This window comes from Equus caballus, chromosome 2 (assembly GCF_041296265.1).
Source record: "Equus caballus isolate H_3958 breed thoroughbred chromosome 2, TB-T2T, whole genome shotgun sequence".
In the NCBI taxonomy this organism is placed as follows: domain Eukaryota; kingdom Metazoa; phylum Chordata; class Mammalia; order Perissodactyla; family Equidae; genus Equus; species Equus caballus.
The window spans coordinates 111,995,265-112,022,825 of record NC_091685.1 but is presented as its reverse complement, the minus strand read 5'-3'; the positions used below and the strand labels follow the sequence as shown (position 1 = coordinate 112,022,825).

The window sequence follows — 27,561 nt, the reverse complement described above, 5'->3', positions numbered from 1 at the left end:
GGGCATGGATGGCATTGAATGCAGGATCTCTCTATCCTTCCCCTACTGGGTTCGCGCAGATTTGTTTTCTTTATTACAATAGAGTTTGTTTCAGTTGTCTTTCACCCCTAAGACCTGCTCTATATTAACTACTTGAAAGAATTAATTTCAAAACAATTTAGATGCCTGGAAGGGCTTGTTATTCTATTTTAGTCTACAGGGACCTTACTGAAGGTCTAGTTTGTTTCCAGTGGTGACATCACAGGGTACAAAGGGCAGCAGGGAGGGTTTATGATCTCCCCACCTGGAAGGACTACAGTGCAGAGGGAGGGCCCACCTCCATGACAACTAAGCACCAGTGAGGATCTCACATTCTGGATGTTTCCATGCTGAGGGACTTTAAAAGGACAACAACCAAGGAAGCTGAATCAAGGAAGATCTCACGGGGAAGGGGAGTCCCCAGCACAGAAGGACCAAAGGAAGGAAGGGGTCCTACCATTACAGTGGGCTGTACAACATTTACCTATGATTTCTTTTGACTCAAATCCCTATACTGATTAATGATACATTAAAATAAAAGCTGATGCTTCTTTTTTGAAATAGTAGTAATGCCTATAAAATGATGAAACTAAATTTAATGTCATGCATAATGTAAGAGAAATCCAATTATTAAAAATTTATTATCCAATTCTCTTAAAATAGCCAGTTTTGTCTAGGATTTTTCCAAATTCTGATCCATTCTCTGGTTGAATGCTCACTAAGCTCAAAGAAATGAACCTTTGGAGCAAAGTAATCACACACAAGCACTAACTGTTTTTTGTTTGCTTGTTTTGTTAGGAAGATTCACCCTGAGCTAACAACCGTTTCCAAACCATCTTCCTCTATTTTGTGTGTGGGACGCCTCCACAGCATGGCTGATGAGGAGAGTAGGTCCACACTGGGGATCTGGGCCTGTGAACCTGGGCCACCAAAGCAGAGCACACAGAACTTTAACCACTCGGCCATGGGGCCAGCCCCAAGTATTAACTGTTTTTAATGGCTTCTTTTTTCTCTTAAAAACATCCTTATTACAATCATTGAAATTTTCTTCATCACACCTTTTTTATAAGATGTTTTACTTACGTGGTAAAAGCAGCATTTACTTTAGCCCCAAGGTAATAAGAATAAAGTATGAACATGCCAATCATAAAGGCAAGAAACACCATAATAAAGAGGACCATGAACTTGAATATGTCCTTCACTGTCCTTCCAAGAGAGATCTGTAAGGGGCCAAAGCTCTCATTCGCAGGGAGGATGTACGCGATTCGAGAGAAGCTGAGCACAACGGCTATGGCATAGAGGCCTTCAGATATGATCTGAGGGTCGGAAGGGAGCCATTTATCTCTGGCTAGAAAAAAAGGGAAAAAAAGATTTAAAATGGAGCTTTCTATTCATTGCTAACCACGCAAAATAAATACCTTAAATAGGATCTATCCTACAGTTTGGTGGCTATTATCTCAGTTGAAATTACTTTAGACGTAACTGTCTAGGCACTATTTTTCATGATAAATCAGAAATAGATGAATTCTACATTCACATGGATTATTTTAAAGGAGGAAACATTATTATAAAGATACTAAGCTGACTTCGCTGACTTCACATTGAATAGAAACAGGATAAAGTACAAAAGATTAAGAAAGAGGGAAAACACTTCATTAGACACAGACTGTGTCCAGGATGACAAAACAACAGACTTGACTGATTTGTCCCTTCAGTTACCAGATTAATTGACCAGCTATTTTGTCATCCTATAGGCTCAGTTGGCACAAAACTTCTTTTCCCATATTTCATGGGGAAATTAGTTCATCTAACAGTTTATGCAACTAAAATGTCCTATTACGAGAAGGAAGAATGTCACTGAATAACAATGGTGCTGTCAATGTGATATCTGAGCAATATAATGTGATCCTGGAAAATGTAAAATGCTACTGAGGTACAAAACTTTTGGATATAGATTCTGAATGAGGACGCTCAATACCCCTTTCAAGGTCACTCAGTAAGTTCACAGCAGACTATTAGGTACTCATCTCCCTGGAGGGTCAACGACACACTACGTGGTTAACCTTTTGCGAAGTCGGTCACTCCCCGAAGAATGGAGGCATTGCACATATTTGCAACAACAATAAAATTAACATTTATGGAATGTTTAATATGTACCAGGCACTGTGCTTTCAATGACCCTATGGATTTCATGTTATTATTATCCTCTTTTTAAAGCAATCAAGACTTAGAAAGGTTAAAAACCTGACCAAAATCATACACATAATAAGGAGTGAAGCCTGAATTCACAAATTTCCCTCCAGATGATAGTCATTAGACACATGTGAATAAATTTAAATAGTTACTGAAATAGTCAAGGTATATACATTGAAATAGTCAAGATTATATTACACAGTCAAGATAGATATATATTATATATATTACAAAGATATATATTACACAAGATACATATTGTAGCTAATTCTTTAATTATAAATGGTAATCATTTGCTCATTTGATCTGGTCTCCTTGGTATATAGAAATCTTTGCTTGCTGACAATAAGAGATAAAGCGTTTAAATTTCACAATGTGTGAAATGTACATCTTAATTTTAGAGCAGGCACCCAGCCTTCTTCAATAATGTTAACACGCTGCTTGTACTTATCACAGTGTAAGCCTTAATTGTACTTATCAGGAGTTATTCTTCATAATCAGAACACATTTAAACTCTGTGCCTGAGTTTCCTTATCTATAAAATGAGGATTAGACAATAATTTCTAAAGTCTTTGCCGTATTTAAGATTTTGTAACTATATGAAAATTTGCTAATTGTGGCTCCCCAGCTTGGCTTCAAGGGAAGGGAGGCTAACAAGGCTGAACATCAGTTTGTGCTGGGCAAGTATCCTTGCACACTGGATGTCAGCTGGGGTCTCCCTGCTCTTTATGATATAGAGAAGTTTGGCATGAATTCCATTCTGTGTCATGTTGAGGAGGAGCACAAATCCTCCCTGGTTGGTTTTCTTCTTTTTTTTTTTTGCTGAGGAAGATTCGCATTGAGCTAACATCCACTGCCATTCTTCCTCTTTTCGTATGTAAGCCGCCACAACAGCATGGCCATTGACAGACGAGTAGGGTAGGTCTGTGCCTGGGAAGCAAACCTGGGCTGCCAAAGTGGAGAGTGCCAAACTTAACCTCCATGCCACCAGGGCTGGCCCTCCTCTCCAGTATTTCTACAAGTTTTCCAGAGTTTACCCTCTCATGGTCACTTTAGCTCCTACTTCCTGCCTCTGCTGAATTTTTCTTCACTTCACCTGTACGGCAGTTTAGCACCATCTATTATTTTATCTCCTCCAGTCCATGCTCTCAGGGACTCATCTTCCTCATCAAGCAGTGTATCAAGTTATTTTTTACTCTAATTAAAACAATTTCATGTCCTAAGCATGTAAAAGAGTAATGAAGTTGTTAGGCTTAAAGGTAATATTCTCCTACCTTGCAACATCTTCTTTTTATAGATTGCAAACTAAGGCAGAGAGAAGTAAATTAACTCGAACAAAGCCATACAGCATGGGAGAGTCATAGCCTTGAGACGAACGCAGTTTTCATGCGTTCTCCACTGTCCACACACATTCAAAACATGCCTCCTACTAAATATTTCCTTCCAAAATGTGGTTCCAACACCCTTCCCCAAACATAAGAGAACCCTGCAGCTAGAACTTACCATAAGTGAAATACTGTATCTCTGGTGGAAGAGTAACTTCACTGAGGTCGCTCTCTTGGACATAACTGTCCACATACTGTTGCGCTTTTGTTGCCTGAAGGAAAGCTAAGAATCTGGCCGTGAAAGCAGCAATGAAGATGGAGAGCATCCCAAAGTCTAGCACATTCCACAACTGCAAAATGTATTCCCTAGGTCCTTCCAGCCAGAGCTCTTTACACTCAGACCACATCATTCCTGTCACAACACACACAGAGGGTATAGGTTAGATTTTATAGCTTAGATCAGAAGCTATTATTTTGTCCACCAGCAGGCCCCACCTCTAAAAGGCCCCAGATGTGAAGCACTGTACTAGACACCATAAAGCACCGAACGACTGGGCAGCTCACTGAGGCCCTGGGCAGAGTTAAATGGAAGGAGAAGCTTCGACTAAAGGAACGATTCATGCCACCAAGTTAGATTTTGGAGAAAGACAGTTCTCCATGTGGCACCAGAAACGGTGCTGCTCATATGGTGTGGGGGGGGGGGGGGGGGCGGGCAGGAAGGGGGAGAGGAAATAAGCAAGGAAGGCTCTTCAAGTCAAACAATTTGGCCCCATGAAACTTTTGGAGGCGAGGAGAAAACTCATCTTTATAAAACCACAATGGTTAAGGATCAAACCATAGTGATTATCAGAGAAATAAGCCCCTAAATGAGAAACTTACTGTATAGTTTTAACAAGAATGCTTTCCAAATTATCCAGGAATGCTTACATCCTGTCCCCTACCCTCTGTCCTCATTTCAGCTTCCTGCTGGGGAGGTGAGGAATATCATTGGAAAAAGAAGAAACCCTTAAACAGTAAGCCCTAGGAAATTATGAAGAAACTTAAAGCAGAAAATGCCATTCTGGGAGAAAAGAATAAAATATTCCAATTTCACAACTTGTCCTGACTATATAAGGGGAAAATATTATGGAATTTTACAAAGAAATGTAACAGCTCAAAATAAAATTCATAAAATAATTACTTGACCCAGGTTGAGGTCATAGGAGTGAACCAACCTATTAATTCAGGAACTGAGAAGATACCAAGAAACACGCCGGGTGACATAGAAGAATATACAAAAATGACTTTGAATTAGTAATCAATAGATAAACTGGTTCCACTCTTCATATTTTTTTCTCACATCGCTTAAAATTTTCACTTTAACACAGCTATTCAAAATGGGCTATTGTGAGGTGAAGTAACAAACATTCTGAAAATTGAAACCCTCCTAGAAAACCTTTAGAACTAAAGCAATAAAACATTCTTTAATCCGTTAATAGCCACTGGGTTATTCCACAAGTATTTCAATTAAATATTTGATCATCACAGTGAGTCACATTAAAAAACTTATATTTTATTCAAGAACTGAAGTTAGATTTCTGAAATACAGTATATTTATAATTAGGCTCATGTTACACATAAAAATTTTTATTTAGTGTTAAGGAATACCTTTTAGCATTATCAAGCTGTTAAATTATTCAAGTATTTTTCTATTCTGCTTATCTTACAACAGTAATGTTGTCACCATATAATGTACAATAACATTTTAAATAGAAAATGACAATAATTATATGGATATTATTTTTGATAGACATTAGAATACTTAAAAGGCTTACCAAGAACCCAGACCATAATTAGCATTTCGGTCCACGTGAACTGGGTGGTTTTGACCCTGAAGATCTGTTTGGGATAGTCAATGACAGTGATATTTGGCAGCGTGGTGATGCCTTCGAATCTGTCTGAGGCGTTGAACACAAGCAGGCCCAGGAAGATGATGAAAGAGGCAGCATGTGCCACAAACTTCATAAAAGGGCTTCGCAGAATTTTCCCCAGCTGTAATAAGACAGAAGAAAAGGGAAACTTTTATTTTAGAAAATCTAGCTTCCACTTATGAAAATTACCATACAGGTTAAAAAGAAAAAAGAGATGAAATGAAAACACTTTCAAAATTCGGCTTCTGTTTCTGAAGAGCTATACATTGTAAAAATTACTCCTTCTAAGGGATGCTTCCTCCAAGAATAATTTAAGGAATCTTCACACTTCATTGTTTCTAGATATCCAATTTGTCTTAGGATATACTGCATTCACAGATGCATTTCTGGAAATCACAAAGCATATACTAGTTACTATTATTTTTACATGAAAGACTATGCAATGTTAAAGCTTTTAGAGTCTAGAAAAAGAAACTCCAAATTTGTAATGTGTAACTGTTTATTGCTTTATTATTGAAATGTTATGATGAGTTTGCAGACTCATTCATTTATAATCGAAATGTTATAATGTGTTTGTAGCATATTGCAAACTCTCTGAAGATTAAAAAAAAATACTACTACAGAAGTATAGGTCTCACTTCTAAATGTTCCAAAATCAAGTTGTACTTTGTATGATATAAAAAAGGCAGAAAATATTATAATCAAGATAAATATTTTGTTACTATCCCAATAAGAAGAGAGAGACATACACAATAATTAGAACCTCTAAGTAGGTTAACTTAACTAAAAATCATCCCTGAGTTTGGAAAATCATGTAATTAGTACAAAAGCATTTCTAAAGTTCAGTTTATAATTATTTTGAGGTAACTCCTTTAAAATCCCATGTGATATAATGTCCTTAAAAGCCCCATGTTCTAGTAGAAATGAAAAACAACTCCTCCTGTCTCCAGGGTCTCTGTAGTCCAAGAATTAGGTACGTTTGGTAGATTTGTCAAATAAGTTCTCTATTCTACATACTCAGAGCCTACTTTCAAACTCAGTCTGACCTTAAAAAGTACCAAGGTTCCCATTTAAAAGACCGTAACTTCAAACAAATGCTTTTGTATGTATCCAGAAACTTAATTTGATATCAACAAATAACCAAAGAATGTCAAACATTTCTGGGATTAAACATGAATGCACACAGACAAATGTCACATTTTCCATAATAGACACAGAAAAATAAACAACACATTTACATATCACCATGCTGTTCTGCAGCTGCAAAGAGGGCACATTCGGGGAAGCACGTAGTGATTCGTGGGAGGTGCCAAGTCCGTTTCTCCAAGAGGCTGATTTTTTAAAACTTTAAATAACATGAAAAGAAAGCAGCATGCCCATCTTAAAAATGAGACACAGGGGCCAGCCCAGTGGTGCAGCAGTTAAGTTCGCACATTCCGCTTTGGTGGCCCGGGGTTTGCAGGTTCGGATCCCAGGTGCAGACCTATGCATCACTTGGCAAGCCATGCTGTGGTAGGCATCCCACATATAAAGTGGAGAAAGATGGGCACGGATGTTAGCTCAGGGCCAGTCTTCCTCAGCAAAGAGAGGAAGATTGGCAGCGGATGTTACCTCATGGCTAATCTTCCTCAAAAAAAAAAAAAGCGATACACATGGAGAATTCTTGTTATGTTGTCTTTTCACCATAGGCTAGGTGGTATATGGCACGTATAAATGTGGGCTCCAGAAACGATTCAGTTCCCTCTTTTCCCTTCTCTACCGGGCAGAGTTCATCACATCATTAGCTGCACTTTTACAAGTAAAGAGAAAAAAGAATGGACTTCAAGATGCCTACTTCAAACCCGATGTAATGTGTTAAGTGACTAAGCTGCCCTAAGAGACAAACACTTAGGAACCTGGACTTTCTACTTCATTTCCCCCAGAAAGGGAAATTATTTGGGTGGAATGTGATTTTTGCTTTCACACATGCTCTCTCATTATTTATAGTTTTGAGTCTTGAGTGTTTATGTATTTGAGGAATCTCAAGGTACTTTTCCATGATATATAACAAAAGAACTTAGCCGAGGCACCAAAATTGATCAAAATGACAAACCTTCTGCCTTAAATTGCATAGGCAGCTCAACAACAAAGCAAGATGGATGAAGATTCTCGCGCATATACGGTGCCTGCGGAGCAGGACTCCGCTGGGGAGACTGCTGAGCCGAGAGATGACGGATTTTCAGGGTCATTTCTAAGTGGCCTTGACTCATTTTGCTTGAAACTGCCTCTGATTTAAACAAAACCAGATTTGGGAATATAAAAACAGGATTAAAGGATCTCAGAACAGCTTCTTCTCCCTGGCAGTGCCCTTTATTAACCTAATACAGATTCTGCCAGCATGACTTGTATCCTTCCCACATCTCGTTTAGAGGATGTCTTAGGCACAATTAAATTGACTCTACACAGGCAAGCTGAGAGAGGGATAAAGGTAGTGAACAAAATGATTGGAGCAAAACTAGATAAAAAATTTTAAAAATCCCCCAAACTCCAAATTCTACATTTTTTAGAATCTTCTGAAGGAAGAAAGGGCTACGGGAACCTGACATGCACTTTCTTGAAGACTTGGGAGAATACCACTGGTCGCAACCGTGCTTCATACACTCAGCCAGAGATCTCTTTGATAGGTTCAGATGAGTGCTTCATGCTCAGGTCAACTGCTTATGGCACCACCGCAGTAGGGCTGTTCCCCTTCCACAGGCTGGCCTGTCTACTTATTAAGCTATCAATAGAATTAGCACAAGTGCTCCTTCACTCAAGTAGCTTTTCCTCCTGTCTACCACGGGGATTTTATCTTAAAAGGCTAAGTTTATATGCCTGCAAATGTGATCTATCCCACTAGTACGAAATCCTTTTTTATCCCTTATTTGAATTGATCCAGTCATTACAAAAGCAGAATTCATGGTCTTGAGTCAATTAACATTCAGGGGAAAACTGATAAGAGCCTTAAGTAGGAAGCTTTTCCCTTTTTCATCACAAAAGGACACAGTACACCAACCACAGAGGAAATGGCTGTAGAAAGGCTTGTACCCTGCTGCAAGGTGCAATCCAGTAGCCGATGGCAAGAAACGGAAGGCCCAAGGCCACCACCAGCACAACCAGACACTTGATGGCGATGGTCTGTTCCCGAAGGCCGGAGAGGTTCTCGTACCAGATGGTCAGGAGCTGCTGCTGGCAGTTGGGATGAGCCACAAACTGTTGGCAGAGAGAAACAGAGAGAGAGAGAGGTAGGTTACCTGGCCTCTATCGACAGTTCAACTACTGACTGTGTGTGTATCCTAAAGATATTTTCCCAGAATATAGGCACTGGAAGCCTCTGGTAATATTCTCCTTTACCTTCCCTCCATTTTTCAAAACTGCTTCAGAACGAATAGAAAAACCAAAGTGGAAACAAGAGGGTAAAATTGATGTTGTCCTTAATCATAGTTCTTTCTGATTGAAACTCTTCCTAATTCACAGACTCCTCTCTGGAATCTGGGTGACATATGCTTTCCTTTGTAGAAATGTGTTCCATCTTGCTGTCTGCTGGCTTACTTGCATTCAATTCAAAATGAAAAAGAAAATAGCTATTTGGTTTATTGTAGACTATAGCTAAAAGAGAAATGTGTTATTATGTTTCATGTGCAACTCCTCAAAAGCTACATGTATGAAAAATATATACATGATATGTCCTATGTATACGTATGGACTACCACTGCAAATCTGCAGTCAATGAACCTGCAAATATTACGCTGGGTCCACACTTGCACTGCTTCCAGGAACTGGCATCAAATGTCACTTCCTCCCTGTTGCACTAATCTGTCCTCCTTTCTTGCTTCTTCCATCACAGGTCAAAAAACCACAAATATTTATCTCCAGCAGTTCTTTTAAACTACAATTCTAATCAGGAAAAAATGAGCAAATCATACTTATTTCAGTGCTGTCATTTTGTTTTATTTTGCAGTTTGATTTTGCTAAGTTATCTGCCTGCATCTATTTAGAAGGACAGGGATTTCCTTAAGCCCTGTCCTTATTCAGGTAGCAGAATGTATTTGTAGTGAGGCCCACGTAAAAAGGTCCCTACGCCAAAAGGTGCCCACGTGTAGCTGCATATGCCTTTCTTTGAATGCAGAGGTGCGCTTTGCCCAAACTTTGGAATTATTCAGAATCATTCACAAATCAACTACAAGTACAAATGCGTTTTTTTAAAAAGTGTTCAGGGGCTTGCCCGGTGGCGCAGAGGTTAAGTTTGCACATTCTGCTTCTCATTGGCCCGGGGTTCACCCATTCAGATCCCCGGTGGGGACACGGCACCACTTGGCACGCCATGCTGTGGTAGGCATCCCACATATAAAGTAGAGGAAGATGGGCACAGATGTTAGCTCGGAGCTAATCTTCCTGAAAAAAGAGTGTTCAGCAACACAAAATCAAGGTATCACTGTCTTCGAAAAAACAATAAAAATAACAATGAACCTGTTAGGAAGTACCTGTGGAATGTTTTTGCAAACTCTGAGAGGCAAAGAAAGAAGCCGCAGTTCCCACTAGAAAAAGAGTTCATCTTTAATCAAGTTCTAGTTAACGATCCTAATGACTCTTAGTAACTCTAGGCAATTCCTCAAGTTATTTGGCTATTTATCAACAGCACACCTACAAGGAAATGAACAGGTTTCCACTCACTGGTGCCTAGTTTCCCACCAGCTCTTCTAATCAAAGAAAAAGAAAAAAGAAAAAGACAAGCTCATGCCCCAGGGTAGGCAGAAGAGGCACAATTCCCCCAAGTCCTCATTCTTGCCCCCAGTGTGCACCCGCCCTCTGGGAAGTCCACTGATGTCTGCTGTGACAGTTGCCGCTGCAGCACGGTGCACAAAGAAGACTTGATGGCTCATAAGCAGAGGTGGAGAAGATGAGTTTACAAATATTAGATGTGAAATAGTTAACTCAATTTTTTTCAATAACACAAACTGAAAGGATTTGGGAGATTTAAACTACTAAAAATAAAGAGCGCTAGCTTTTCTTGCTTGATGAGTTTAATGTGAAAAAGTGTATTTTATCTTGTAAGATCCTTTCAATTCAGTTACAAAAATCCTAGGTCCTGAGGCTCACTGGTCATTGCTAGCTGCTAAGTGTATATTAGATCTTCTCTCCAAACTCAAGATTTCGCACTCTTCCAAAGTCCTGATTTTTGAAAACAGTATTTCAAGATCAGTGCAGTCGTTAATTGAATTTATGATGAAATATAATCAAGGCTGAAGGCTTCCTGGGGTCTATGCAACAGCTTCCTAGGATTCATGTTGAGAGCTCCTCCAAAATTCCACTTCTGCCTCTGTAGTGTATTGGATCATTTCTTTCCCGTTTCACTACTTCTGTGTTAAAAACCCTCCTGCCCTCTACAATTCCTAAATGTCTGTCTCCTTCATTCATTCATTCATTCACTCTTCAAAATGTAGTAAGCCCCTCCGGGAAGCCAGGCACTGTGTGAGGTATTTGGTACAAGAAGATGTAAATAGGAGCATCAGTGATGTATTAAGCGATAAGCAATCCCTGTTCCAAGGCACCCAGTAAACTCTCAATAAATGTGGGGAAAAAAAGCCATTATGATGGAGACTTGGACTCCACATGCTTGCCAGGATAAATAATCAGCATTTAAAATAGTCTTAACTTGAATGTTGGTCCAAATGTCTTGGTGTTTCGAGGATCTGCCTTTGTGGGAAGTTAGATAGATGCAAATAAAAGGCAGTCCTGCAATTCCAGCCAGGCTCAGACGGGGAGTGGTGCATTCAGGACCATCTACAGGTGGAGTATATGATGTCAACAAATCAGATACCACTTGGGAAGTCAACATGCACTTTTCACAGGACAAGGGTTTCTGCAAGACACAAAAATCCTCCACGAAGTAAAGACACAGGTAGACATGTGTCCATATGAAACTGATGGACAAATTTCCTCTTTGTGAGTATCTAGCCTTTCTTTCTTAGCTTTAACTCTTGAGGAGAGAAATATTAACGTTGTTGTAGGGCTCCCTCTTCTTGCTCCTCCTCCTTGAGCTAATCTTTAAATTTGAAGATGTGCTTTATGGCATTAATTATATTGGATAAAGGTTACACAACCCTCAAAGACTTGATGGAAATCAATCTTTTCCATGTGGCATTATATAATGATCAATCTTTGACCCACTGCGACTTGTACAATACAGTGCACTCAATATATGTTAAATATAGTCATACGCTGCATAATGACATTTCAGTCAATTGTGGACCGCATATGATTATGGTCCCATAGGATTAATAGCGTATAGCCTAGGTATGTAGTAGGCTATACCATCTAGGCTTGTGTAAGTACACTCTACGATGTTCTCACAAGGTTGCCTAACAAAACGTTTCTCAGAATGTATCCCCATTGTTAAGTGACGCATGACTGTACTAGCCAGAACTGTGATGTTTGCATTTTACTTCTTACACTTTAAAATTCAGCTTATCAGGTATATTTCCTGTATTACTAATTCTACCTTCTTCTTAACTGAGATAATAATACACCACCATATGGTATCTGTTGATTGCTTTTAATCCACGGAAAGAAACTACAAATAGATATTTTCCTCCAATGATTTAAAATCCTAATACACGTACACAAGGAACATTTAAAAACAGAAAATAAAACCAATACAATAGTAGCAAGTGAGGGAAAAAAGCTAATCCCTCCAGCAGATGAGTTTTGCTCTTTTCAATGACTTCAAAATAAGGCAGTGACCTTTATCTCTTAAAACTGTACCATGCAAAAAGTCTCCGTATGCTGCCACAGCAGTCATAACCAGCTGGATAGAAATTTGTATGCTGTTTCCTAACTTCAGTGGGCCAGCAAATTGAAATCATCGCAAAACTAATACCCTTATTTGAGGTTTTTTGATGTAAAGGGAGAATGCGTGACACATAAGAAAATCTCCATCTTTCAATGGAACAAAACTATTGCAGCAGTGACAGCAAACTTTTTTTTCCTGCCAAATGACTAACATATTGTAAACTGAACCACCAATCAAGGCAGGTTATGGAAAACAATTAGATAATTTTCAACTTAGAAAAATTCACGCTACATTGTCTTTTTATCAAATCAGCCTTTACAAGAACTATCTTCATGAGAACGCTGCTGTTGTGCAAAAAATACGGTTGGAACTTTGTTTTTAATACATTGTTGGAGCCACGGATTATAGCATTTAAAAGAAAACATTCTCATGAATAAACCTAGATCATTCAACTTCTTTTTAAAGTTCCTTGAATTGTGAAATATAAACCAGAAACTTACATCGCACAAGTTTTTTGGATTTCGAATCCACTGAGTGCAAAACGTTCTGTTCCATCTTGGTGCCTGAGCACAAACCTAGCCAAGAGGCTACACAGTGCAGGACCCAGACCACAGCGGTCAGCACACGCACCCCAAAGTCCTGTAGTACATTTACCACTCTCTCATTGCATTGCTCCTTTTCTGGGCTTTCTCTATACACCTTCTGCATACATGGCGGATAATTTTATGGGTATACATTGCTGCACGTCTCTTTTCTCAATTTTTCTTTAGTTAAACCTAATCCCACTATGGCAGAAATAAGAGAGCAAGGAGGAAGAACTGAGGAAATGTTCTCCTCTTTCTCAAGAGCCTTGTTTTCCAGATTCGATGGTCTATCAAGTTCTAGTATCTTTTATCTCTGTCAAGGGCTTTCTTACAATAGACATAGCTCACTAGAAGTGGCAGAACTCTTGTTACTTCTACGGGGGGAGGGGACTTATGCTCATCCCCAAGTCACAGAGAAAGTAGAGGTACAGTTAGGATGTTTCTTTTGAGCATTTAGTCCATTCTTCTAATTGGAAAATAATGTTTTTGCCTAAAAGTTAATTTTCTTGTACTCATTTTAAAAAAATCAAATTTCACCTTTAACCCTATTCCATTCTCTTTTGTAGCATAATGTGGGTAACTCTACAAACAGTGATAATATTTACTATCTTTCCAGTTTTATTATTAACCTTAGAGACCACTCAGAAATGATTCTGGGATGAAGACTCTTCAACACTCACTTCCAGACAGAAGACACATTACTGTTTGTTCCCCACCAGCAGCATATGATTGCCCATTTCACCAAGAGCATTGAGAATTGTAACTTTCTATTCTTTAATAATTTGAGAGGGAAAGTGGTATTTATATATATATTTTTTCTTTTTTTTTGAGGAAGATTAGTCCTGAGCTAACATCTGCTGCAAATTCTCCTGTTTTTACTGAGGAAGATGGGCCCTGAGCTAATAGCTGTGCCCATCTTCCTCCATTTATTATATGTGGAACGCCTGCCACAGCATGGCTTGATAAGCAGTGTGCAGGTCCACAGCCGGGATCCGAACTGGCACACCCCAGGCTGCCAAAGCAGAGGGCACGAACTTAACCGCTGCACCAGCAGGCCGGCTCCTGTATATTTAGTATGCATTTCTTTTATTACAAGAGGGTTTGAAAATTTTAAATATGTTTGTTAGCCGTTTGAATTTTCTCTTCTGTGAACTACCTATTCAAGCCGTTTATTTATTTTCCCACAGGACTCTAGAAATTTTCCTTACAAATTTGTTTGAACTCTTTGGATATTAAGAACATCAACATGGGGCGGCCCCATGGACAAGTGGTTAAGTTCGAGTGCTCCGGTTCAGGGTGTGGGCTTTCGCCAGTTCGGATCCTGGGCGTGGACATGGCACTGCTCATTAGGCAATGCTGAGGCAGCGTCCCACATGCCACAACTAGAAGGATCCACAACCAAAAAATATACAACTATGTATTGGGGGAGATTTGGGGGTGGGAAAGAAGACTGGCACCAGTTGTTAGCTCAGATGCCAATCTTTAATAAAAAGAAAAAAAAAATCAACTCTTTGTAAGTTGTATTTGAGAAAAACGTTTTTCCCAGTCTGCCCTTCCCTTTTTCCTTAACATCTTTCTGATTTACAGAGGTTTTAAGTTGTATGTGGCCAAATTATTTATATTTTTGCTTCGTTATTTCTTCTACTGCTTTTCTGTTGGAAAGTTCTTTTCCACATAAACATTCTTCTTTTTTTTGTTGTTGAGGAAGATTGGCCTTGAGCTAACATCATGCCCATCTTCCTCTACTTTGTATGTGGGGTGCCTACCACAGCATGGCTTGCCAAGCGGTGGCATGTCCACACCCGGGATCCCAACTGGTGAACCCTGGGCCGCCAAAGCGGAACATGTGAACCTAACCACTGCGCCACCAGGCCTGCCTCCCCACATAAACATTAAATTCATGTTCAGATAGCTCCCATTTGGGTCTTTTATATTTTCATTTTCTTGATTAACTGCCATTGACTCTCTAAGGCCTGGAGTGAAGACCTGAACTCTGGTAACTCTGAGTCCAGATAGAAGCCAACAGCCTCAGAAACAGAGCTGGGAGTAGATCTTGGGTAGATGGCAAAAGAGACTTCCTGAGTCTCTTGTGGGACCTAAATGGCTTACCATTACATAAAACTGGTTTCCTTGGTGAAATTATGGGTTTATTTGAATAATTATGAGTTTATTATGCTATCAGGGGGACAAAAATTCCATAACATATAAAGTTATTTTGAAATACCAATGCCTCACACATAGCTGGAGATCACCTCAGTACCACATTGGGGAGGGTTCACACATCATTTTAATTTTACTTGGTTTTATTTGGGAACCAGAAATGAGATGATGGAAAAAGGAAGCAGGAGAAGTGGGTGGGGGTATCTTCCCTCTCTGTTAGATGGAGACGGGTGAGTGTTGAGTGAAGAATGAGGGAAGTCTTGGAGAGAAAGAAAGAAAGAGGAATTGGTGCTTTTTTGGGCATTCTAGAATAGAGTTCTTACAAACATTTATTGAGTAAAGAAACCAAATCAAAGACTTGAACTAATATTCCTTTTATAACATAAAACAAACAAAACCAAAAATGCCTGCGAAGTCCTAAGTTTCCTTTCTGTTCTAAATACATTTTTTTGATGTTTCCTGGCAGTTGACTGATGGTAAATTTATTATTAATGATGCCTCATACACTGTAACCTACACATCAATTTATTTAAAATTAACATGCAGGAAGACATTCACCCTGCAAGACAGGTTGGTTAACAGAAGCTGTAGATGAGCTGTCTCTGCTAATATGACACTTTCAAAGCAATGATAAAGACCCAGGGACAACTGAAATCAATCCTCTCCTCTCAGGTGCTAAAGCGAAGAGATGCATATTGCAATATATGTGAATAAATGTCCAGACAGTTTTCTAAAAATGATCCAGTATTAATCTTATTCAAAATGACCTTTTTCCCTCAATACAGCAAAACCTCAACCAGCAAGAATGTTCTGAGAGGAGGGCAGTTGAGGCAATTTAATTATCTTGTAACTGATAATCCCTTGAAAAGTTATTTATTTCAATATTTACTGAGAATCTTCACATTTCACTGTCTTATTAAATAGAGGGGAGTCTGTCATTAATGGCTGGCTAAAATCTTGTGAACACCACACGCAGAAGTCCTCTACATTGTGGTAGAACTGTGTGTGTGTGTGTGTGTGTGTTTGTGTGTGTGTGTGCAGAGAGAGAGAGAGGTTTCCCATTCTCACCTGCTGCCAGCATTTGCCTAGGTTCCAGGGCTCAGAGGCATACGTGCAGCCTCTGATTTGGAAGGGGTCACATATAACAGGCAAGACTCAGGGGCCTTTTCTGTTGGTGTGGGAGCAGGTCATCTGCAGCAGAGGCGGAATTGTTCTCTTTGGGCCACAGAAACTCCATCACGAGGCCAGTTCTGGGCCTGGTTCTGGGCAAGGTTTCTGGAAGCACAGCTTAGATAAGCTTGTTCCTCCATCTCTCCTAATGCTGGTGTGAGCCTCCTCATAGCCCTTACTAAATTCCCTTCTGTTTAAATTGGCTATGGTCTGCGACTCAGGACTGAAACCAGTAGAGTGAACATGAAATCTGTCTGATGACTACGAACTGAACTTGCTTAAGAGTCACCATTCTGAGATTAAATTTTCACAATGTAGAAATGTTATTAGCTAATTCTTCTTGAACAATCACCATGTACCATCCCTGTGCTGACTACTTTACATGCATTAGCACACGTAATCCTCAAGACAACTGAAAAAGTAGTTATTACTGTTGTCCTCACTATTACTAACCAGTAGACCAAGGCTTAGACTGGTTAGGGCCTTGCCTGTGGTCACTCAGAGAACACATGGGTAACTTAAGACTTGAACCCTTGCAGGTTGTGTGGCCTGCCCTCTTAAGCTCCATGCCACACTACAGAGAGGAGAGAAGACTCAGCTATTCATAGATTGCCAAGTTCATGAAACCAGATGTATTCCTGATAACAGCTTACTACTTCATGACTTATTGGTCTCTCTTGAGGTACCAAAAAAACTTTACTTATCTAACATATATGAGCTGTTAGACTCTAGATCATTGAGATTTTTATTATAGTGAAACATCATAACTACAATTTTCATGAGTTATTTACAAGCCCCATACAAGTACAAATACATACACAAGACAATTTATCTGCAATAACCAGAGTAAAAAAGCAGTCATAACTTTTATTTCTAGCAACTGCATGGCCAACTCCATAAGCCATGTGACCTTAGACATGTCATTTAAGTTTGGCAAACCTCAGTCTCCTTGTAAAATAGAAATCTTATCATCTCTCTTACCTATTTTATAGGAGAAATGGATGATAACATAGGCTTGTCACAAGGATTAACATGAGAATGTACGTAACTGTGCCTTACAAAAATGTATACAAGTAACAGATTTTATTATCATTAATTGCATTGTAATTAACAGTTTACAAAGTTATTTTGCATATCTTAATCCATTGAAATTTCACTAAAACCTTGACATGGGTAAGAGATATTATCTTCCTTTTATATGAAGAAACTGAAATTTAAGGAAGTTTTATGACTTATCCAAGGTCCCACAATGGATAAAAAGTAGAAAAGATCAGAAACTAAACATTTGACTCATAACTTTACCATGCTACTTCACTTCATCTCTTTCATGAAGGAAAAAAATCTTTCACCAACAGCATCTATGCTTATTATTAAAAAAAAAATTCCTAGGGGGCTGGCCCTGTGGCCGAGTGGTTAAGTTCGCGTGCTCTGCTGCAGGCGGCCCAGTGTTTTGTTGGTTCAAATCCTGGGCGCGGACATGGCACTGCTCATCAAACCACGCTGAGGCAGCATCCCACATGCCACAACTAGAAGGACCCACAACGAAGAATATACAACTATGTACCGGGGGGCTTTGGGGAGAAAAAGGAAAAAATAAAAAAATAAAATCTTTAAAAAAAAAAAAATTCCTAGGATTATGGCATAGTTGACATTACATGTTTACTCCAATACAGAGCTGGATGAGTGGGCCACTCACCTTTTTGACTTCATACTTAATAGCAAGTTTGACACGACTCAACGACGCTTTATGCCTGTGCACCTCCAGGGGCTCTGCCGACTCCAAATCTCCATTGAGAATAGCTTCTACCTCTTCCGAGTCTCGGCAAAGATCCAGCACACCCACTACAAAGTCTTTGCATTGCATGGAGAGCTTCCGATAGTCATTCTAAGAACAAGAGGTTTAGAGTTTAATACAAAGAATTTGCTTTAACTCAACATAGAGTGTTGAGAGTTTGTGTAAATTAGAAAAAGGTATCCTCTCCTCTGGGGAGGAAGCTGCAGCCCTTATCTGGCTGCAAGGCTTACTGAGTTAGATACAGGCTGGATTGGCCCCCACCCATCCACTTAGCCAGGACCTTTCCACAACCTGCCCAACCATATAAGACAGCTCTGAAAATGGTATGTATATACATCACTGGCTTGTATTACAACACGTTGGCTACATGCTGATGCTAAAAGACCAAAGGATCAAAAAGAGTTGTATTCCTCTTGTACAGATAAACAGGAGTCTTCTTAAAACCTAAAGAAGACTACTTCCATAATGAAAACTTTTTTAAATGGCCATTTTTCTAATGCAGCAATTTGACATAGAAGATTGACTATACATAAAAATAACTTGCCCTTTTTCTAATGCAGCAATTTGACATAGAAGATTGACTATACATAAAAATAACTTGTCCAGGGGCTGGCCCCGGGTCATAGTGGTTAAGTTTGTGCGCTCCTCTACAGCGGCCCAGGGTTTCGCCAGTTCGGATCCTGGCCGCGGACATGGCACCGCTCATCAGGCCACGTTGAGGCAGGTCCCACATACTACAACTAGAAGGACCCACAACTAAAATATACAACTATGTACTGGGGAGATTTGGGGAGAAAAAGCAGAAAGAAAAAAAAAAAAAAGATTGGCAACAGTTGTTAACTCAGGTGCCAATCTTTAAAAAAAAAATAACTTGTCCAGATTACTATTCCTTGCCTTGTTGGAGACATTGCTTCTCAAAGTATAGTCCTCAGACCAGCAGCATTAATAGCACCTGGACATGTACTAGAAATGCAGATTCTCAGACCCCATCCCAGATGTCCTGATTTAGAAACTGAGGGTGGGTTCCAGCAATCTGTGTTAACATGCTCTCCAGGTGTTTCTGATGCACATTTATGTTTGAGAATGACTGGTTTATGATGAATGTAAAGAGATGGACAGGTGTCAGCATAAAGATGCGGTATTTTTCCTTGTTTGTCTGAAGGCCACATGATCACGTCAGCAGAACTAGAGGGAGAGAAATGTCTGATTACATGTAATTAAATTCTCAAGGGTTGCAGAATATCAATACCTGAGAGAAAAATTTCCAGGCCACTGGAACTAACACCTTGCTAAAAATAATCTGTGAGTCTTTAATTTCATTAGCATATTTCTATAGCACCATGAACTGCTATAAGGAAGTCAGCTGGCAGTATTCTCTATTACCTTCCAAATTGAGCTCAATTTCTAGACCACTGGTTCCAGTCAAGGTGTCGACAACCATTTCTTGGGAAAGTATCTCACTTTCGGAAACCCCAGTTCCACTTCTACGGTTTTCGCTAACATTCTAGACCATTAAGAAAGTTAACCAGATGATAATCTAATTTGGTACATTTGAGGAAAATGGAATTCCTCATTTCAACATGTCCTGAGACACTGTGTATGTCTAATAACTAACACATAGCACAGCGGAATTGCTGGGCTTCGCAAAATTACAAGAAAAGACATGAAGATTTCAATTTTTTTCCTTAAATAACTAATTAACTTGATTTGATGAGCAAAAATCACGTCACTAAGTAAAATAAACAACAGGAGAGACTGTTTAAAGGCTACACAGACTGGAATAGTTTCCATTTCCGATATCAGAAATTCAGATAAAGAAAAGTTACAGTTAATCCTTTTCCCCTCATAAGGGAACAGATAAAATGAATAAAAACTTCAATCTTTGGTTTCCATTCAAGTTGGTACCATGCAACTGATAAAATTAATAAAATGTTCAGTTTCTGGTTTCTATACAGAGTGTCAGTTAAATATCCATCTGCCTTCCATTCCTGAAAGACTAATGAAATGTTTTATTATAGCATCCAGAAGAAGTATTAAATCCATGTCTGTTTCCATATAAAGCTCCCCTTTTAATACATTTTTTTAGATGAAATTTCCTCATGTTACTCTTCAGTTCAGACTGTTCTGTAAGATTTGGAACAACATAGGATGGCCATTTCTCCATTGATCAAAAATAAAAGAGACTATTTTCTATGCTTGAAGAAAACAGTAACCACCTCTGCAGTAATACCTAAATAATGCCCTATTATCTTTAAAAATTATAATCTGTAAAGTATCCAGTCTTAAAGAAAGCTGTGTGGTGTTTTAACATCCACTGAAAAAACAGTCAAGAAACAAAAAATTGGTAATCATACACGTTGCAAGAACAACACTTTGTTTTCATAGCAATTTAAACATTTCCTGCTGGAAGAAGTCTGCTATCCAACTGCAGAAAGTAATCAGAGCTGGAGATAACTGTGATTTCTCTGATTGCGGTCATGGGATACCGTTTTGTCAACCTATGCAGAGCTCCCAGGGAAAGATGGAGAACTCCGGCTAACAAAGCCCCTCCTGAGCGGCAAAAGGAACTATCTAAAGTCTGCACCACCCGAGGTGGGTCTGTTAGTTCTCTCAGGAGGTTCTGCCTCGCGTTACTTCACCACTCAGACCATTTGTCTGGTCCGCATTTTCTAATAGGTTTCTCTTAATTTAGTTTTGCTTAATTGTCTCCATTGTGTCACTTTTCCATTATCATGACCCTCCAGAATGTTTCCAGATGGACTGCTGCCCACTTTACAGAGCAGGAACTCAAAACCCTGAGGACCTACTCAAGCGAAAGGAAGAACAGTGAAGCTTGGTCCTCATTACAAGCTGTCTACAGGTTTCAGCACATGTATTTTAATGTGTATGGTTTAATCATCATTCTAATTCTTTTTTATCCTTAAGAGGAAAATTGAAATTCAACTCTAAGCAGGCTTGGTTCTGTAAGATCCTTTTCCATGGTGTAGTAGTTAAAAGCATAAATCTGAAGCCAGACTTCCTGGGCTCAAATACTGCTTCTACCACTGTAGAAGTTGTGTGATCTTGGGAAAGTTACTTAACCTTCTTGATGAGAATAAGCCTACCTAATATTGCTACTGTGAGGATGAAATGCTTAGAGCAAGCTTGGTACATATCAAATACTAGGGAAGTGCTTCCATGTTCCCAGGTACAGCATGTCAGATACAATATCTAGAACTGGGACCCAAGACACCAAGTCTAGGCTTAGCGGATAGGACCTTGGTTATAGCTTTTGTTTTCTCATTTGTAAAATGAGAAGTCTATATAGACAGATGATTCCTAGAGCATCTTTCTGCTATAAAATGCTACCTTGCTTTTGGCTTACATTCATTTTCCTCTTCTTTACAGCTCTACTGTGATATAAATTGAAACTGTTTTCCTACTTTAAAGGGAGGGAAACCAAGCCACAGGGGAGGCAAATGGCTTCGTCTTCTTCCTTTTTTTTTTTTCTCGCAAAAAAGTGCATCATTGACTCAGAATTAGGAAATATCACTTTTCATTCTCATAGCTCAATAAATGACCAGCTTCCTTGCCAATGACACTTGGAGGATTAGACCCAGAGTCCATCCTGTCCAATCGTCTGTTTCTCAGAATAGCTTCAGACAGCATTTGCACATCCAAAATATTGCTTTAATAACCTGTCACCAAGCCATCCTCCATTAATTTATCTAAATCTGTATCCTAGAATGTTCAACCTCTTGGGGTAATGACCACATGTTTTCGGCACTTTGCCTCCTGTATTCTTCAAGGAACTTTGAAAACTGCATGGTGGCTTAGAACCTTCTCTGAGGCACCTAAGTGCTGGCAATTTGAGGAGTCAGATGCTAGGAGTGAGATGCTCACAGGCCATTGATAAGATTAAATAGGTATAGGTATCTGCAAAGGGAAAAAAAAATCACCTCTTTTTCACTAGGGGCACATTATCTATTTTTTCATTTCAAGACTCGTACTTTGAGCTCAAGGTCTCTACAGAAAGAACATAGTGAACACCATGGAACAGGGTGAATGAGGTCACCTGCTTGCCTCAGAAATGAGCTTCACTGCCACTGCCCGCTCAGAGCTCAGAGTCTCTGGGTCAATGCTGTGAAAGCACTATTTTCTCTGTCTAAAGCCCTGAAAGATGGACACGAGCAGAGGATGAGAGGGCAAAGAGGTGAAAGCAACGCAGATAAGAAAAAAATAACAAGGACAGGAAAGAATGAGAAAGAAAAGGGCTACTTAGTCAGAGGAAAGCCGTGCAGTCCTCAGACACTATAACATCTGAAGAACTGGCTGTATTTTGCCTCTGAGGGCATTATGCTGCACAAGTGCTTTCCATGTAATTCAGAAAACAGAGCAGTGAGGTTGAGATGATTTGTGCCTATCCTTAGATACTTGGCAGCTTTATGCACGCCCTCTCAAACCCAGTTATGCTTTTTCCTCTTTTTGCCTCTTTACTTGTAATATTTTCCCACCTTTGAAAGGTTATCAGAGGTGATTCTTTAAGTCAGGATAAAGGAGATTCTAAGTATTATCAACAAGGATTTAGCCGGATTCAGGGGAAAACTATGAATCACGAATTTTCTTACCATCGCTTCACCGAGATAATGTCTCTGGGCAGAATTGCAAACGTCACCATCTTTCGTAAATTATTAAAATGCAATCTTAGAAAATATTCCCTTTGGTAGAATCTCATTTGCAAACTTTCGATATATATCAAGCAAAATGTGTAAAAACAAGTTTTGAGTGACATTTGAAATAGTGACAAATAAATAAATTTAGAATTATAATTTTTTACTGCTATGTCCAAATAAAGAAATGTCCATTAGAACTACTTCACCTGAATGTTCTTATATTCTCTCTAAACAGAATTTGAAGTTTTCAATTTGCTCTACCTGAGTTCTGTCTAAAACAAATTCATTCATTTTGGGTCCAAAGAAATAAATCTTTTTGAATACCACATAATGAATTCCTTCAAAAGGAGTAGATGCAAGGTGATATTTATTCTTTCTTTGTTCTTTCCCACATTTTTTCAAAATTTTTACATCAAATATGTGTAGCTTTTATATAAAAAAAAATTTAATGGAATAACAGATAAAAACTATACCATGGCCAGATCTCCACCAGGACAATATGAGGGTTGATGAATATTTAGGGGATCTGGTGTATGTGGAAGGAAAAAAAAAGCCACAAAATTTTCCTACCATTTTCTTGCAACCCCTTCACCTTAATTATATTGCTAGTTGAATCTGTGTAAATCTCGCTTAAGTATGAAAAACTGTGACAAGATCTGAAAGAAAGAATAATCAGTCCTTGTGTGATCTGACACCACAACACTAAACTAAAAAGAAGATCAACTCAGTATCTGGAATATAATGCAAGGAATTAATGTCTACAATCATCTTCTTAGGTGGACAACGGGAGACAAGAATCTGCCGAAAAACAGTCTGACTGACTTTCACCAGAACTACGAAATCTCCTTTTGTCCCAGATTTAATAGGTAGAACCATCCAAAATGCATGGGAGGAAGTAGCAACTGCAGAAAAACTAAAAATATTCGATCACTAAAGTATAATTTTTGCAAAAATAAATAATACTGCTTGACTGCAGGTGATGTCGGGGGAAAAAAGTTCACTCAAAAAAAAAAAAAAGAAAAACCCATTAAAGCAAAACACTTTACTGTCCTTATGTTTCTGGGTTGACCTGACGTCAATGGTTCACCACTGGGAATATACATTTGTGGATTTCAGAGACAGGCATTTTTGTCATATTAATGAAATGACTTTAATAGTATTTTATGTCAGTCTTTTGATTTTCTATCTAAAGGAATATACAAATGTTTGGGCCAATAAACAGTGCATGCAAAACTAATACTACTTCTGTGTTGGATGCCACCACACAACTAACCACAGGAGGAGCAAGAATTTGGAAGGGAAGTCACACCAAATCTCTCCTTTTAACCAAAGGGGAGAAGTTTTGTGGTCTACTTAGCGCTTATCCAGAACACAGAGTCGAGCCGTAATTATAGCTCTCTGATCAAGAATATACCCATCCCATAAGCGAATTTATCACACCACCAGGCTGAGAGGGGAAAATCATCATTTTGTGAACGCTGCTCCCAATCCCTCGTGATTTTAAATCCAAAGAGCAAAGCCCATTCTGAAGCAAACTACGGACAGCGCGAGGCAGCAGCCGGGAAGTAGACGAGCGCACAGGGCAGCCGGGGTGGCGCGCGGAGCTTACCTTGAATTCCTTCTCTATGTTGGCCAGCTTGGCCAGCTCGTTGCTGAGCTCCAGGGCGGTGAGCACGGGGTCCTCGCTGGACAAGGACAGGTACGCCGGGCTGGCCAGCCCCTTGTAGGCATTGATCCTCGAGCGCGAGTGGCTAAAGGAGTCGTGCCTCTGCTTCTCCATACAGTCCCCGCACTTGCAGAAATAGTCGTGCGGCCGCTCGATCCTGGCGCCCTTCATCAGCAGCATGTGCACCACCTCGTACTTCTGGCAGTGTGCCGCCAGGATGATGGGGGTGATGTCGGGCGAGAAGCGCGTGCCGTCCTCGTCGTAGGCGTAGAAGTCGTCGTCCTGCAGCTCCTGCTCGCAGGGGCTCAGGGTCAGGCGCTTGCTGGCCGCGAAGCCGGGGTGGTTGAGGATGGCCTCCACGATGCGCACGTAGCCCTTGCTAATGGCGAGCAGCAGGGCATCGCCGATGCGCGCCAGGTTTTCCTTCTTGAGCAGCAGCTCGGTCACTTCCAGGTGCTCGTTGCCCACGGCCAGTTGCAGCGCATTCTGGCCCATGTAGTCCACGCAGTTGACGTTCAGCGTCTTGGACTCTTCCAGCATCTTGCGCACCACAGGGATGTTGCCGTACTCGGCGGCGTCGAGGAAGCGCTCCTCCTCCGCCGTGAGGCTGGTGCCCCGGTCGTTGAACATGAAGGCAGGGCCCCGGACGGCCTGGCGCCGGCCCTTCTCCCGCATCACCGTCTTGCGCCTCAAGGACGGGCTTCCCTCCATGGACCTAACCAGCAGCAACGAAAAAAACAACTGTGGAATATTAGGGCATGTTGCTTCCTCCCACATACCGAGCCCTTTCTGGAATAGACGGCACCCATCGCAGACCTGTGGCCCGCAGACAGGTGGGTCAGTTGCTAACAACCAGCCTGAAATCTACACCTGTACCTAACATGGGCTGCTGGAACACTGAGAGGAGCCGGTAGCCTTTTAGAACAAGGGTTCCTGTTCAATAGAAAATGGCATTCAGAAGGAATAGTCATATAAACAATTTCCAGACACCCGTATCTCCCTTGTGACCCTGGCAAAGAGGGAACTCATCGTACCTTGTGGAAATAACCTTACTAGTGCTCTTAAAAGTCTTGAAAACAGAGGCTAGCACAGACGTGGCACCAAAGCACCAGGCTTGAAAGATAAAGAAAGTAAATATTTCAAGAATTAGGCCAGAACAATCCTCTCAAGTCATTGCATGTTTTTAACTAAATAAAATCACTGACAAAAAAAAAAGTATCATCTTTCACCATCTTAAGTTTATCCTTTTCTTTTAAGGGTATCTCCCCTGAAAAACACACAATTCATTTTTTTCAATGACACAGACAACATTTAGCAATTATAAAATTAGAGTATCAATCTAGATTTGGTTTATTGAAAATAACTGTACCTGTGTAATAAGAATTGTTTAATTATATAGCTGTCTCTTTGAACTAAAAGGATAGGTATGATTTATGGTTTAAAAATTACTAGTATTACTTTGTAAATAAAGCAATTGGTCACTAATTATATATCCACAACAATGTGCACTGGAATCCCAACACCAACCACCTCAGCTGAGATTTAGCTGCATTATAAAAGTCATATCATTAATTCATGTGTGCAGGAATTCAAGTTCACATTTTTATTTCTGTGATGCTGGGTAAATAATTTCATTTCCTTGGGCTTCCTTACCCGAGGTGTAAAATGGAAATTTACAAAGCTCTGCAGATTTTCCTCATGGGTTCATGAATAGAAAGCTTTTTAAGAAGTTCTGAGTCTCTGAAAAATAATGCTAAATAAACAATATAATTTTGAACATTGTGATTATTTTTAATATTTCAATGGCTATTGTTATAAGTACAAATGTGCATCTTTACCTAGTTCTAACATTCTTGCTGATTGAAATGCTCAAGATAACTTCTTTTTAAAAATCCGTGATTTTTGTTTCTTGTATGAGTCATACCAAAAGGCACCAGATAAAGCTCTTTTCACAATACTAACTTTTGAAGCAAATACAAGTGATAAGTTAAAAGTGAAATGACTGGGGAAAAATGCTTTCCTTCTATAATATATATTCCAGAAATACCTCTACCATTGACAACATGGTATTCATAGTCAGGGGTTGAAAACCAGTAAGGGGTCTGGAGGTGGACATTAGGGAGCATCTCCAGCAGGTGAATCCAGAGGTAGTTACCAGCCCCGAATCTCTGTTCTCAGCTCTGTGGGCCCCAAACCACGAGAGGAACACAGAAGCCACTGGCAGAAATTTCCCAGATAGAGACCAAGGAAACACGGCCAGGCAAACCTGCAGAGATGAGGAAACCAAAGAGGTCCCCAGAGACGCTTGTTAACTTGTCCAAAGGCAGAGAGGGCTGTGACTACCACCCCGTTCTGACTGCTCAACTAGTATCAGGTGATCAACTGTTAAAAATTAAATAAATATAGTATATATATATATATATATATACACATTTATATATATGCATATATATACACACATATGTATGCACACACATATATGTATATTTGTAGCAATTTCTAGAAAGCAGCACAAGAAGCTTTTAATTGTAATTACTTGTGAGGCCCTGAGGAATGGAAAGGAGAAGCCATGGGGAAAGGGAGATTTTTTTTTTTATTAAGATTATGATAGATTACAACCTTGTGAGATTTCAGTTGTACATTATTGTTAGTAATGTTGTGGGTACACCACTTCACCCTTTGTGCCCTCCCCCCACCCCCCCTTTTCCCTGGCAACCACCGATCGGTTCTCCATGTCTATATATAACTTCCACCTATAAGTGGGGTCATATAGAGTTCGTCTTTCTCTGTCTGGCTTATTTTGCTTAACATAATACCCTCAAGGTCCATCCATGTTGATGCGAATGGAACAATTTGGTCCTTTTTTATGGCTGAGTAGTATTCCATTGTGTATATATACCATATCTTCTTTATCTAGTCGTCAGTTTCTGGGCATTTAGGTTGGTTCCACATCTTGGCTATTGTAAATAATGCTGCGATGAACATAGGGGTGCATGGGACTCTTGGCATTGCTGATTTCAGGCTCTTAGGATAGATACCCAGTAGTGGAATAGCTGGGTCATAGGGTATTTCTATTTTTAACTTTTTGAGAAATCTCCATACTGTTTTCCATAGTGGCTGCACTAGTTTGCATTCCCACCAACAGTGTATGAGGGTTCCTTTTTCTCCACAACCTCTCCAACATTTGTCACTTTTGGTTTTGGATATTTTTGCCAATCTAAAGGGTGTAAGGTGATATCTTAGTGTAGTTTTGATTTGCATTTCCCTGATGATTAGC

At 39.7% G+C, this 27,561-nt stretch overlaps 1 protein-coding gene across 9 annotated transcripts in view; it reads right to left on the bottom strand.

The window, feature by feature from the left end:
* The window catches only part of TRPC3 (transient receptor potential cation channel subfamily C member 3), a 142,895-nt gene that overhangs the window by 30,936 nt on the left and 84,398 nt on the right, over positions 1-27,561 (bottom strand). For all 9 annotated transcript variants that reach the window (XM_070259676.1, XM_070259675.1, XM_070259677.1 and 6 more), the window contains exons 2-7: positions 24,228-24,999; positions 17,868-18,056; positions 8,513-8,677; positions 5,351-5,567; positions 3,715-3,948; positions 1,102-1,366 (exon numbers count right to left, since the gene is read on the bottom strand). In XM_070259676.1, the coding sequence (XP_070115777.1) occupies positions 1,102-1,366; positions 3,715-3,948; positions 5,351-5,567; positions 8,513-8,677; positions 17,868-18,056; positions 24,228-24,999 (1,842 nt within the window). The remainder of the gene's footprint in view (positions 1-1,101; positions 1,367-3,714; positions 3,949-5,350; positions 5,568-8,512; positions 8,678-17,867; positions 18,057-24,227; positions 25,000-27,561) is intronic.